Here is a 12,925-nt window from a genome sequence, read left to right on the forward strand (position 1 = left end):
TTCTCCTCAACCTGGTGTTGGGTCCCAGCTGAAACTGGTGTATGTACTGCAAGAGTGCTTTGCTGAGGAAGATCAATTCGTCCATTAACTACCTTGAGATTTAAAGCAACCAATAAATCTCTGCTAAGGGTAGGAGTGCCTTTGTGGACAATGTAGAACTCTGCAGTTACACAGCAATCACCAAAAGTAACTATTGGTGGCAGGCAGCCATGTACTGGAATATGGTTTTTCAAATAGCACACCAAGTGAAGTTTGGGTTCATTAAGAGGCACATCTTTAAAGTAATGCAGATAGATGGAATCAGGTAGTATAGATACTGCTGAGCCAGTGTCCAGCATTAGCTGAATAGAATGTGATTTGCCTGAGGGTATGGTGGAAACATTTACAGTGCACTTTATCTGGTCTGGAATATGTGCAGTAGTGATTTTGTCCACGCTCAGCACCGTAACATCTGGTATTGTAACTTTATGCACCTGTTGATTGAACTGGCTACTGCGACATACTTTAGCAAAATGCCCAATCTTTTTGCAATCATTGCACTGAGCTACTTTTGCCGGACATCCTGTGTAGCTTGCAAGGTATTGTGGGGATCCACAGTGAACGCATGCTTTTACTGTATTTTGAATTTGCTGATTTGGTGGTTTTCCATTAGTTTTTCTCTTGTAATCGTTTGTCTACAGCGATAGTGAACTTTTCTGCAAAGGAGTCACAGCTTGGACTGTGCTTCCTGTATCCATGCTCATTATTTTGGCTTCAGCTGTAGCCGATTCAATCTGAGTAGCAACGGTTATTGCTTTTTCTAGTGTAAGTTATGGTTCTAGAAGTAAGCGTTCTCTTACACGAAGCACGGTTGTTTTCTCAATGAGCTGGTCTCTAATCATATCTCATCTGCCATATTCCCAAAGTCACAAGTTGCATCCGATGAAGTGAGCTGTAGCTCACGAACGCTTATGCTCAAATAAATTTGTTAGTCTCTAAGGTGCCACAAGTCCTCCTTTTCTTTTTGCGGATACAGACTAGCATGGCTGTTACTCTGAAAAAAGTTACAATCAGACTTCTCAGGGAAACAATATACTGCATTATAGTTTCCCCTGGTTTCTGCTCACACTGGCAAAATCTGTAGCTATTAGCTACTACATTCACTTTTGGCACAAAAAAGTTCTTTAATGCAGTGAGCGCAGTCTCATATTTATCATCTGCAAGGGGAGAAGTGTAAAATATACGCTGCCCTTCTGCTCCAAGGCAGTGGATTAGCAGAGCACGCTTTCTTACTTCAGAAATCTCTGTAGAACTGATTGCAAGCAGATAAGTCTCGAACATATGGATCAAGGTAGTAAAAGCAATTGGAGGCTCACCTGGGCTTTGCAGAAGGGGTGCAGGTGAGTTCAGAGGCAGAAGATCCATCCTCGTCGCCAAAATGTTGTATCAACCAGGCAAGAACAGAACTTCAACAGAACTTTATTTTTAAAGTGGAAACCTCTTTACCAAGCAGTTGCTGCACCCTCAGTAGCTCTCACTTCGCCTCCTCAACTTCCCCCCATTCCTTCCTGTTTCCTGTCCTTTCAGACTCTGAACAGCCAGTGCTCCCAGTTCTAATAATTACAAGCAACATCTAAACACCACACTATGCAGTAATATTTTGTGGCTGGGAGGAAAGGTCTGCCACAGCTCTTGAACTCTTAACTCAGTCCTTTACTCAGAGGAAGCTCCTTTTGATTTCAGAATTGGGTCTTATGCATCACGTTAAACTGAATTCTGGGTTTCTGTATTGCAATATTGTTGCAGTGTAAAACATGCTTTTTAGATATATTTTGGTGATTAAATTGTCTGTCTGAGGTCTGGCTGTTTTAATGCAGATCAACAATATTATCATAATTCTTCATAAGTGGTGCTTGCTTAACCTCTTCACTCTCTTCAGATTTATAATGCACATTAATCAAAAAGCCTCTTTTTTTTCCTTCTGCATATGCTGACAGAATATTTCTTACTGCCCTGTTGAAATAATAGAGCCTTAAAAGAATGACTGCCAGATGTAATAGGACCTGGAGTAGAATGGGTTAACAGTGAGTAATGAGGAGCCCAAGTGGTCAGGTAAAGTGGAAGTGAAAATACCGGCAGCCTGCGTTTACCATTCAAATGTAGAAATCTTGCTGTACAGATGCTTTCTGGTGTTATATCTGTTTTGTGAAGTGTAATAAAACTGTGCATGCCTAGTTTTCATTGCTAGAGTGATTTTGTTTATTGGTTTTAGAGCTAGCAAGCATTGCCTTTATTACTGAGCCAGAGAACTGCTAGGCTGAATTTAGTTCTTTCATGTCACGTACGAAGATTCTTTTCCCTACCAAGAGAGCATTCAGCATTATGTTCAATTAGTGGTCTTGAAATAAACATTGTCCAGGTGGTGCTACTTGAATAGTTACAGTGTGGTCTCCATGAAGAGAATCAACTTGGAACTCAAGCTGCTCAATTTCTGAATGCTGCTGCTTTTTCCAGAGAGTAGTACATCTTCAAAATGCCATGTTCTAACTGTCACAGGATCAAAACTGACCCATGCTATGATGGGTCTGTGTGCAAGCTTGCAACTTGTATTTTAAGACTGTAGGAAGATATATTTTTTAACCGTCAATATTTTTGTCTTTCTGAAGGTACTTTGGAGTTTGGAGTCTCAAATGGAAAAGGGTAAAATGCTGTACAATGGCATTTTGGGAAGATATTTTTGATAGGATGAGACTCCTTAATCTCTTAAACTACAGTTAACACAATTCATTTCCACAAGATACCATTAAGACTAAGCCCTGGTCTACACTACGAGGTTAGGTCGAATTTAGCTGTGTTAAGTCGATTTTATAAGTAATGTGGCTACACAACCAACCCCGTTCTGTTGACCTAAAGGGCTCTTAAAATTGACTGCTGTACTCCTCCCCGGCAAAGGGAGTAGCGCTAAAATCGACCTTCCTGGGTCAAATTTGGGGTAATGCAGATGCAGCATTGTGCAATTTGACGGCATTGGCCTCCGGGAGCTATCCCAGAGTGCTCCAATGTGACCACTCTGGACAACACTTTCAATTTCGATGCACTAGCCAGGTACACAGGAAAAGGCCCGGGAACTTTTGAATTTCATTTCCTGTTTGGTCAGCATGGTGAGCTCAGCAGCACAGGTGACCATGCAGTCCCAGAATCGCAAACGAGCTCTAGCATGGACTGAATGGGAGACACTGGATCTGATCGCTTAGTACGATTAAAAAGAGGATTTGCCATTTCTTGGGATTTTGACAACATACAGAGCTACAATAGTAAAGATGAAAACAAACAAACCAAGACTTTAAGGGTTTTGGAAGAAACCAAACCCTCCTGCTGGAAGCCAACCTCTGCTAATGGAGGTTTGGAAGAAAATTCACTGTGGGCAAGTTATTCCATGACTGCCTACTGCAGGGTGTCTTGCATCTTCCTTTAACATAGCCAGTATTTGTCACTGTTTGAGACAGGCTGTAGGACTAGATGGAGCCACAATGGCAATTCCTGTGTTTTTAGGTTACAGTTTTTGAAAAATGGCTCTTTCTTTTACCATACTGCATGCATGTTTGTGATTTGTCTACACATTGGTTTTCTGGCTGTGGCCACTAGAACACTGATGCTAGAGCCCTCTATTACAAAGGTAAAAGCATTTGTAAGTTATCCAGCAGTGATGAGTTGGTTACTTATAGATACTCCTGGGGGAATTCCATGCCAAAAAAATTAAAAATTCTGCACCAAAAATTAAGAATTCTGTGCACAATATTTTAAAATTCTACAACTTTTATTTGTCAAAATAACACTATATAATCATGCCAGTTTCAATTATTTTGGTAATTTATTTAAAAATACCGGTCAGCAAGTATGTCTGTAACAATATAGACACACACAAAAAATGCCCCAGGAATAGATTTAAAGAAACCCCTACGACAACCCAGTTCCTTTTTCTCTGCCTCCTCTCCCACAGAGCCCAGCCATGGGGTATCCCCCAGCCCAGACACCTGCACCCCTGATCCCCAGGGGTAGAAACAGCCTGATGCTGGGTCCTTGGCTTGTACGAAGTTTCCTCCATGCTGTCTCCTTCCTTCAGGTCGTGCTTAGTACTGCAGCTGCCCAGAACCCACCAGCTCCCTCTCCCCCTCCCTGGCAGTGTCTTCTGTTTGTGAGCTGGGCTTTGCTGGGTTCAGTGGCTTCTAGTGGCGGCCAGCAGTTCTGTACTATTTTTTTGGGGCGGGGAGGAAGGGAATTTCTGTATGCACAACATTAATTTCTGCTCAAATTCTGCCTTGCACAGTGGTGCAGAATTTGCCTGAGAATACTTGTAGATCAGTCCAGATTCTTTTAGATTTTCCAGGCATTTTTTGATCAAGGAACCTTAAAATGGGAAAAATCATAAAAACTCATCCCCAAAACAAAACACAACCCTCTCCTCACCATTTGTGCTACTGCATGGCCTTTCTGTGATGGAAGTTCAGTTGTGATCATGTCAAGGTTCCTCCCCCACTCTGAACTGTAGGGTACAGATGTGGGGATCTGCATGAAAACCTCCTAACCTAAGCTGGTAAAAGTAAGCTTAAAACTTCCCCAAGGTACAAATTAATTTTATCTTTTGTCCTTGGAATAACCACTGCCACCACCAAACTCTAACTGGGTTTACTGGGAAACGTAGTTTGACACATCTTTCCCCCCAAAATCCTCCCAATCCTTGCACCCCACTTCCTGGGAAAGGTTTGGTAAAAATCCTCACCAATTTGCATAGGTGACCACAGACCCAAACCCTTGGATCTTAGAACAATGAAAAAGCATTCAGTTTTCTTACAAAAAGACTTTTAATAGAAATAGAAGTAAATAGGAGTAAAGGAATCACTCCTGTAAAATCAGGATGGTAGGTACCTTACAGGGTAATTAGATTTAAAATATAGAGAATCCCTCTAGGCAAAACCTTAAGTTACAAAAAAGACAGGAATATTCATTCTATTCAGCACAGCTATTTTCTCAGCCATTTAAAGAAACCATAATCTAACACATACCTAGCTAGATTACTTACTAAAAGTTCTAAGACTCCATTCCTGTTCTATCCCCGGCAAAGCAGCATACCGACAGACACACAGACCCTTTGTTTCTCTCCCTCCTCCGAGCTTTTGAAAGTATCTTGTCTCCTTATTGGTCATTTTGGTCAGGTGCCAGCGAGGTTACCTTTAGCTTCTTAACCCTTTACAGGTGAGAGGATTTTTCCTCTGGCCAGGAGGGATTTTAAAGGGGTTTACCCTTCCCTTTATTTTTATGACAGATCGCATTTGCAGACAGTCTCAAAACTGGAGCAGTAGCAAGTACACTGGGGGACAGAACCAAACTGCAAAGAAACCTGGAACTTAGAGCAATGAGGGTTGAAAGGCAATGAGGTACATTTCAGTAGTAATAAAGGTAGAGTGTTTTCCCAGGAAATTAGCAGAGGGAAGACGGGGGAATAGACTTAGTCAAATAGCTGTATCAATCCCATTAAAATTAGTTTGTTTAAATCTTGTATCTATATTGATATTACTTTTTGAGGTAACTGAGCACAATAGTAGCCTCCAAGAAGATGTGAGATCAGGATTGGAGGTGTGCTCACTAGATGATTTTGATCTCAAGATGTAGTCTACTATATGAAAAAGTTTGTAAACCTTTGGATAGCAATTTGTCTTTTATTTTGTCTCAGTATAGACTTGAAGGAGAGCTCTGCGAAGCTCGAAAGCTTGTATCTTCCACCAGCAGAAGTTGGTCCAGTAAAAGATATTACCTCATGTACCTTGTCACTTTAATAAAATATAAACAGATATGGGCAGATTGGCTGTGAATTGAAACATTTCTGTGGTTCAAACTGCATCAGGTTTGCGACAGAGCTTCTAGTGCATTTTCACTTCCCTATTTTGCTATACACTTGCCTATTTTGCTACACAATCTTTTGGAAAAATCTGTTGGACTGTTGGAAAAGACTGTTGCAAAAGAGGATGGGATGGATCACTGTTTCATTTTTTACCTCTGTGATTCAGTGAGTACATTTCTTAGAAAGCCTGGCGTATATTTCTCTTACATCTGATTTGTATGAAATTTGCACTAGGTTATCCTGAAGGGTATTACAAATAATGCTGGCTGCTGGAGAAGAACAGACTCCAACATTTATAGAGCAGTTCTGTAAAAAATCTAGTATGATTTTAAGTGGTTGTTTAAATTAGTCAAACACAGCAGCATTTAAAACTCTGTTAGGGATAACAAGAGATTTATTACAGTTAATTAAAGGCTAATCAAAGCGAACCCTGAGATAAACAGTACAACAAAGCAAACGTGAACTAATATAGTAAGTAAACAAGACCCAGTAGACATTTAAAAGACTTTGTGATCTTGGGAAGCACTCAATAAGTTTTCCAGAACTCCTATGACATAGTTTAGATTGAGAGATTAAATGACATAGAACCAACAATGCCCAACTCGTTCCATTTAATCAGCAGAATCAGATTTGCCTTCCATGTGCTTCCAAATGTTTGGCTTCATGGCCCAATGGCTAAGGCTGCATAGCTGTGTTTCTTTTAGTGCATCTGTTTTTATGGGCTTATGAATTGTAAGGCTCTCCCTTGATCATTGCCTGCAAGTTCTAGAAATGTGAATTTACAACTAAGACCTAACATCTGTAGTGCTTTTTGAAACATTCCTGGAGTGATTTGCTACCAAGTTACTCACATTTAAATAAACCTTACTTACAGCTGGGGTACTACATTGCTTGGTAACTCACAGCCCGTGTTGGTGTAGGAGTCTCTTTTAGTAGAGACTTTTACAGTGGATGAATCTAAGGATTTAAAAAATGCATCCCATGATTTTTCTTGTCTGAGGTCAGTACTGAAAAGATTGATAGATTTCAGAACATATTGCCCAGCTATGGATTATGTAGTATTTCACTGGAGTTAGTTAAAGAAAGCCAGTAAAACTAAACCTGTTGAAACAAATGTGGTGGGGCTAAAATTGGAACATTCTAAGCTAGTTCCTGCAATGCTCTTTTCAAAGACATAATTTAACTGTTATTTTAGTACATTGTTTTCATTTTGTTGTGGGACTTTGAACCATTTGGGGAGGGATAGCTCAGTGGTTTGAGCATTGGCCTGCTAAACCCAGGGTTTTGAGTTCAATCCTTAAGGGGGCCATATAGGCATCTGGGGCAAAAAAAATGGGGATTGGTCCTGCTTTGAGCAGGGGGTTGGACTAGATGACCTCCTGAGGTCCCTTCCAACCCTGATATTCTATGATTTTAGGGTTTGCTATATTATTAAATCCATAAAAATAATGAAACATAAAACAAAGCATTCCAACGTTTTTTTTCCTAACCAGATCTCGAACCACCAAGATCAAAGGCTCTGCAGTCTTAACTAAACAGCAGAAGACACCAGAATCAGTGTCTCCTCCAGGTACAGGTGCTTAGTATTCTTTGATTTATTCCTTTTTGGAACTTGATAAGAAATGAGGCCTGATACACTCTGCAATCAATATGCTGAATGCTACATTTCATCTAGTTGCTACTACAGAGCAGGTGTATAGTTTGGAGAGCTAGGTAGACAAAGAGCATCTTGGATATATTCAACCAAACTCTGTTAGCTTTTGGGTATCTGGACTGATATCTCTTTTCACTTCCATATCAAGGTACTAAAATGGAAAATGAAGAGAACTCATCTTTTAGAACCTACTGAAAAATTGTACTCAAGCTAGTAAAGATGAATCATTGGATTAATTGAGAGCATGAAAATGACTGATCAGACTATTTTGGAATCATGGCTCTCAGAATTATATCACCTCAAGACACCCAATCATCCCGGTTTTGTTGAAAATTAGTTGGATAGTGCCAACTCAATGTGTTGATCACAGTCCTGCTTTTGTATCCAGGGTTACAGATCCAAGGGACAGAGAAAAGATACTTGTGGAAGTCTAACAGCAAAAAAGAGTTTCTGCATAAAGGGAGCTGCGTTATCCTCTTTCTTGACATTTCTGAAAACATTCAATTTAAACAGAGGGTTTTTTTTTAATATACACGTAAACATTTATCAACAGCCACTTGGAAATGCATACTGTAGATTGTGAAACTAGGAGTCTGTTTCCAGGACAACACATTTTTATTCTGGTACTCTGTCATCTGAAGGTTTTTTATTTTAAAGCCAGCAGACTCAGTTGCTGGAAGGATTCTGATATCCATTTGGACAAGAGGATAGTTTGAGTGACTGCATAATATCCAATATGAAATCACTATTTTTTGCTTCGAGAAAAAAATATTGGTTTGAATGTACTAATATGCAAGAGCTCTCTGTTTTATTAATGTGGCAAATCTCAGCTTTGTATGTTTCTTATTTAGTATGGTTACATTTGGAAGAGATGTATTTGTCACAAGGTTGCTGTTAGATATCAGTCTTATCACTTCCTTGCTATAAGATTTCAGATATCTGCATAATGGAAAAATAGGATGAAATAGATGAAATTTGCCCCCAAATTTAATATTTTGAATAACATGCTTTTACAAACCCTCAAATCATTTAACATTTCAGTGAATTTACATGAAATTCCAGTAGAAATACATTTAATCTCCCCTGTTCCCCAGAAATTCTCTGCCTTGTTTGCAACCCCAAAATGCATAGTACTAATGAATGAGAACTTGAAATTGACTGGAAGGAGACTACATTCCAGAGTGAAACTGAGTGTATTTTAATTGTCCTGAATGAGAGAAATACAAAGAGTTAAAACAAACAGCACTAATAGTGAGAAATGTTGTGTCTCAGAGAATGAGGAGCTCCCTAAATCAAAGCACTGAGACTCATCCAGTATTTCTTCTTTTCCTCTCATGGTGCTCTAACCAGTCTCCCCATTACTGTCATCATAATTGGGAGGGGTGTTCCTGATGTGAAGCTGCTAGATAGACAGACAGCAGACAGATAACAGTCTCTTCATTTGTCTGTTTTGATCTCGCAGTGCTTTTTGCACTGTGACAGGCTGGTAGAGGAATGGAGAGACAGCATAAGTGAGGAAAGAGGCAGGTGGCACACAGGCCAGCCTCTTAGGGAGGGCAGCAGCAGGCCAAAATCAGGAGATGGTTTGAATAAGTCAGGAACACAGGAGTTTGTGGCCAACTCTGGGAACTTTACAGGTGTAGACAGTTTTACCTGTGGTTATCAAAGCTGCTTTTGTTAGTTGCCTTCAGGAAAGGGTTTCCCAGGTTGGCCAGAGCAGAACAGGAACGTTTGGCCACGACTCTTCTTAAGGTTCTTCCTCAGTTCATGATGAAGCTTCCCTTGCAGCAGGATGTCTGGATATGTCCTGAGTATCTGTTGTGCAATTCCTCCAATGTCATTATCATGAGCGGTTTCAGAGTAACAGCCGTGTTAGTCTGTATTCGCAAAAAGAAAAGGAGTACTTGTGGCACCTTAGAGACTAACCAATTTATTTGAGCATAAGCTTTCGTGAGCTACAGCTCACTTCATCATGAGCCTGATTCCCGTGCATGACAATGAAGCCAGGCAGTCAGAAGGCTGATTCTTATTTAGACTGCGCTGGCAGTGTAAAGGAGCTTCAGTGTAAATGAGAATAAGGCCCAGCGAGTCTGCTTTAAAGGAAGGGGTTATGTAGGTTTGAATAAAAGATGGTATTTCTCCCATCAATCTCCCTGTCACAGTGGCAGCTATTGGGCTTAATTCACCCTCACTGGTATAGGGAAAAGTTACGTGCTCCTGCCTGTGCCAGCATGGACAGCTGTGCCCCAGAGGGATTCACTTTGGAGGAAGGTTTCCTCTGGAGGAAGGAAGCTTTAAATTAAATTGGGGGCAGGGTGCAGAGGAGCCCACTGGCAAAGGCTCCAGCGTGGTGGATCAGTGTGCTGGATTACTGCCCCAACCATGATCTGTGCAGCCCCTTTTGGGAACATGCTAGCCAACTGCAGAACTCACTGTGGACTTTCAACCACCCTGGATTATTCTGGCTAACCCAGAGCTGAGTCTAGCTATTGGATTAATAGGAATTCTACAGAGCTTCTGGGAGACTGCAGCTGCCTAGGTTAATTTCAGCTGGATTGAGCATTTAGTACTGTAAGTAGTGATGTCATCTAATCCTGCACTGTGAGCCGAAATTCTGTTAAAATATTGGTGTGATGGTCTGTCTGTTTCCTGTAACAGAGATTGCTGAGGGCAATATCGGTTTATATTACAGGTTTTGCCATAGTTTCTGTTTCCATCTGTTCAATAGTAGATGCAAGGAAGTCAATTGTCCTTGATAGTTATTTCGATAATGCTTGGCATTTTACTGTGTGCTGTTATTTTGCACAGGCTTGTTAGGGGCTGCTCTTTCAAGGTGCTGTGTACTTCCTAGGAGCTCCTTGAGTGCCTCAGCTCTCTGAAAGATCAGGGCACTGCACACCAGTCAGGAAGCATGTCTTACCTGGAAGGATGGGGCCATTATAGCAGTTCAGCTCCTGTATCTTCTGTTTGTTCAATTATCCTTGTTTTTGTAAAGCCATCTTTTTTTTTAAAAGTATTGTGCAGAAAACTGAAAAAAAAAATCTAGAAGATTAAGCAGCTACTGAAATAAACACACAATGTCGTATCATCCCCAGGGTAATGTCTACAGTGTGTTTAAGCAGAACAGCTGGCAAAAGAAGGAACTGGAAATCCCTAATATACTGGTCATCAGACTAATCTCGTTAATGAATTTTCTGGCAATCAGCAATTGTAGTAAGTCTGCCCCCTCCAGCTCCAGTACACATCCCCTGACCTGAAATTTGCTGCTCTGATTCTAATTGTATAAACTGACTGCTGCATTCCTCAGAGACCCGTTGAACTGCTGACAGGCTCAAGTGAACATTGTGGTCTTCTGGATGGAAACAGTTGCAGTGGCCTGGGTGATTGGGGCACTGTATCTTTGATTGTTTTTTACACTTGTGGCTTGGATGCTGTGAAGAGCCATCAGAAAATCCTCTCCTCTTTTACACCTTTCAGTTGCAGGCCGCAGTCCGCAAAGACTTGACATAGACATAACCTGAAGGTGCATATGTGTTTCAGGACCCCCTCTGTGCCTGAATGAAAGAAGATTACAGTGTCACCTAGGGAGCCTTGGCTTCTAAACTCCAGCTGGAGAAACTCACACTTTCAACTCTGGAGGTCCCTTGCTAAGTCCCCAAGAAGGTGGCCATCATGCCGGGATTGCACAACTTTGGTTTGTGAGTGTTGATTTCAGTAGGACTGCTTGCATGCATATCGTTATGTATATGCGTAAGTCTTTGCAAGGTTGAAGCTTGATGTTTTGATAGAGCTGCTGGTGAACTGAGAAATCGAATTTAGCCAGCTTCTCAGATATAGGCCTTTTCATCAGTTGATTTCAAAGCGCTTTACAAAGGAGTTCAGTATTATTATCCGTGTTATACAGATGGGGAATCTGAGAGAGGAAGTGACTTGCCCAAGGCACCCAGCAGCAAAGCTAGGCATGGAACCCAGATATCCTGAGTCCCAGGCCAGTGCGCTGTCCACTAGGCAACACTATCTCCTATTAGGTCTTTTAAAGATAATATCTTAGGGGAAATAAAGCTTTACTATCATGCACAGAAAACCTAATTTTTAATCATTATCATGATATCAACATTATCAGTGTGTTTCCTTTTAAAATTAGCTTCTTAGGGAGATCTCTTTTTTTGCTAGGCCAAAGGGAAACTAAGCTACTTTTTAATTTTTGATGCAGAAAACCCATTAATAGATGACAATGTGCTTGTAATTGTCTTAAAGATCCTTGCTCACAAGTAAAAAATGCAATTTAAGGTCCTCTCTCCCCCCAAAATCTTAATAAACAAAGGATTGACGCTTTAAGTAAAAATTGATGAAGGGATTACATGCTATGATCACGTTTGCAAAGGCAGCTTTAATTTCTAATCTTGTTTCTTGTGACCTGTTTTTCATGTTGCAGTGTAGTGCAACAACCTTAGTCTTTGTACTACTATTATAGACAACTTCTGGCTAAGAAAGTTGTTTATATTAATCAGTGGTGCAGTCAGCTGTTAGCCAGAGATTGCTAACCTGAGGAGAAACAAAAGAGCACAAATCTTTGTGATCAGAATTCAAAATTCTTTGTTCAATCATGATTGGTGGACTTAAAAAAACCCTGACTTAGTATAAGACTGTGTGACAGGATGGTCAGCCTGACCACTGATTTCAGTCAGTACCTTGATATCATTGCAGACATGCTGGTGGGTGGGAGGAAGTGGTGCACAGCAGATTTAATCCTCTCTGATGGGTGTCCAAGACTATGTCTCCCTTGCCCTGTAGTTTGGACTATGGGGATGTGAATTGCAGAGCGCACCAAAGTGCAGTACTGTAACTCTCCCATGTGTCCGCCTTGGATGCGAAGGAAAAGGTACCTACTTTGTGTTAATGTAGTACTGTTCAAAGAGGAATACATTAACACAGGGACGGGCAAACCTTTTGGCTTGAGGGCCACATTGGGTTTCTGAAATTGTATGTAGGGCCGGTTAGGGGAGGCTGTGCCTCCCCAAACAGTCAGGGATGGCCTGGCCCCTGCCCCCTATCTGACCCCCCCTGCTTCTCGCCCCCTGACTGCCCCCCCGGGACTCCTGCCCCATCCAACCCCCCTGTTCCCTGTCCCCTGACTGCCCCTGACCCTCTCCCCGACTGCCCCCCACTGCCCCATCCAACCCCTCCTCTCATTCCTGACTGTCCCCCCGGAACCCCTGCCCCAATTCAATTCCCCTGTTCCCCGCCCTCTGACCGCCCCGCCCCCTATCCACACCCCCACCCCGAACTCCCCTGCCCTCTATCCAATTCCCCCTGCTTCCTGCCCCCTTACCACGCTGCCTGGAGCACCAGGCCAGGCAGCTGTGCCACCCGGGTGGAGCCAGCCACACCAC

General features: G+C 41.7%; 1 protein-coding gene across 6 annotated transcripts in view; it reads left to right on the forward strand.

Moving 5' to 3' along the window:
* CCDC85A (coiled-coil domain containing 85A) overlaps positions 1-12,925 on the forward strand; it is a 188,251-nt gene that overhangs the window by 18,943 nt on the left and 156,383 nt on the right. The window contains exon 3 of one of the 6 annotated variants that reach the window (XM_043543877.1): positions 7,372-7,495. The exons of the other annotated variants lie outside the window; for them this stretch is intronic. Coding sequence (XP_043399812.1) covers positions 7,372-7,409 — 38 coding nt within the window. The 3' untranslated portion in view covers positions 7,410-7,495. Of the gene's footprint in view, positions 1-7,371; positions 7,496-12,925 lie in introns of those variants that run through there. 6 annotated transcript variants of the gene reach the window in all.

Source organism: Chelonia mydas, chromosome 3 (genome assembly GCF_015237465.2).
Source record: "Chelonia mydas isolate rCheMyd1 chromosome 3, rCheMyd1.pri.v2, whole genome shotgun sequence".
Lineage (NCBI taxonomy): Eukaryota > Metazoa > Chordata > Testudines > Cheloniidae > Chelonia > Chelonia mydas.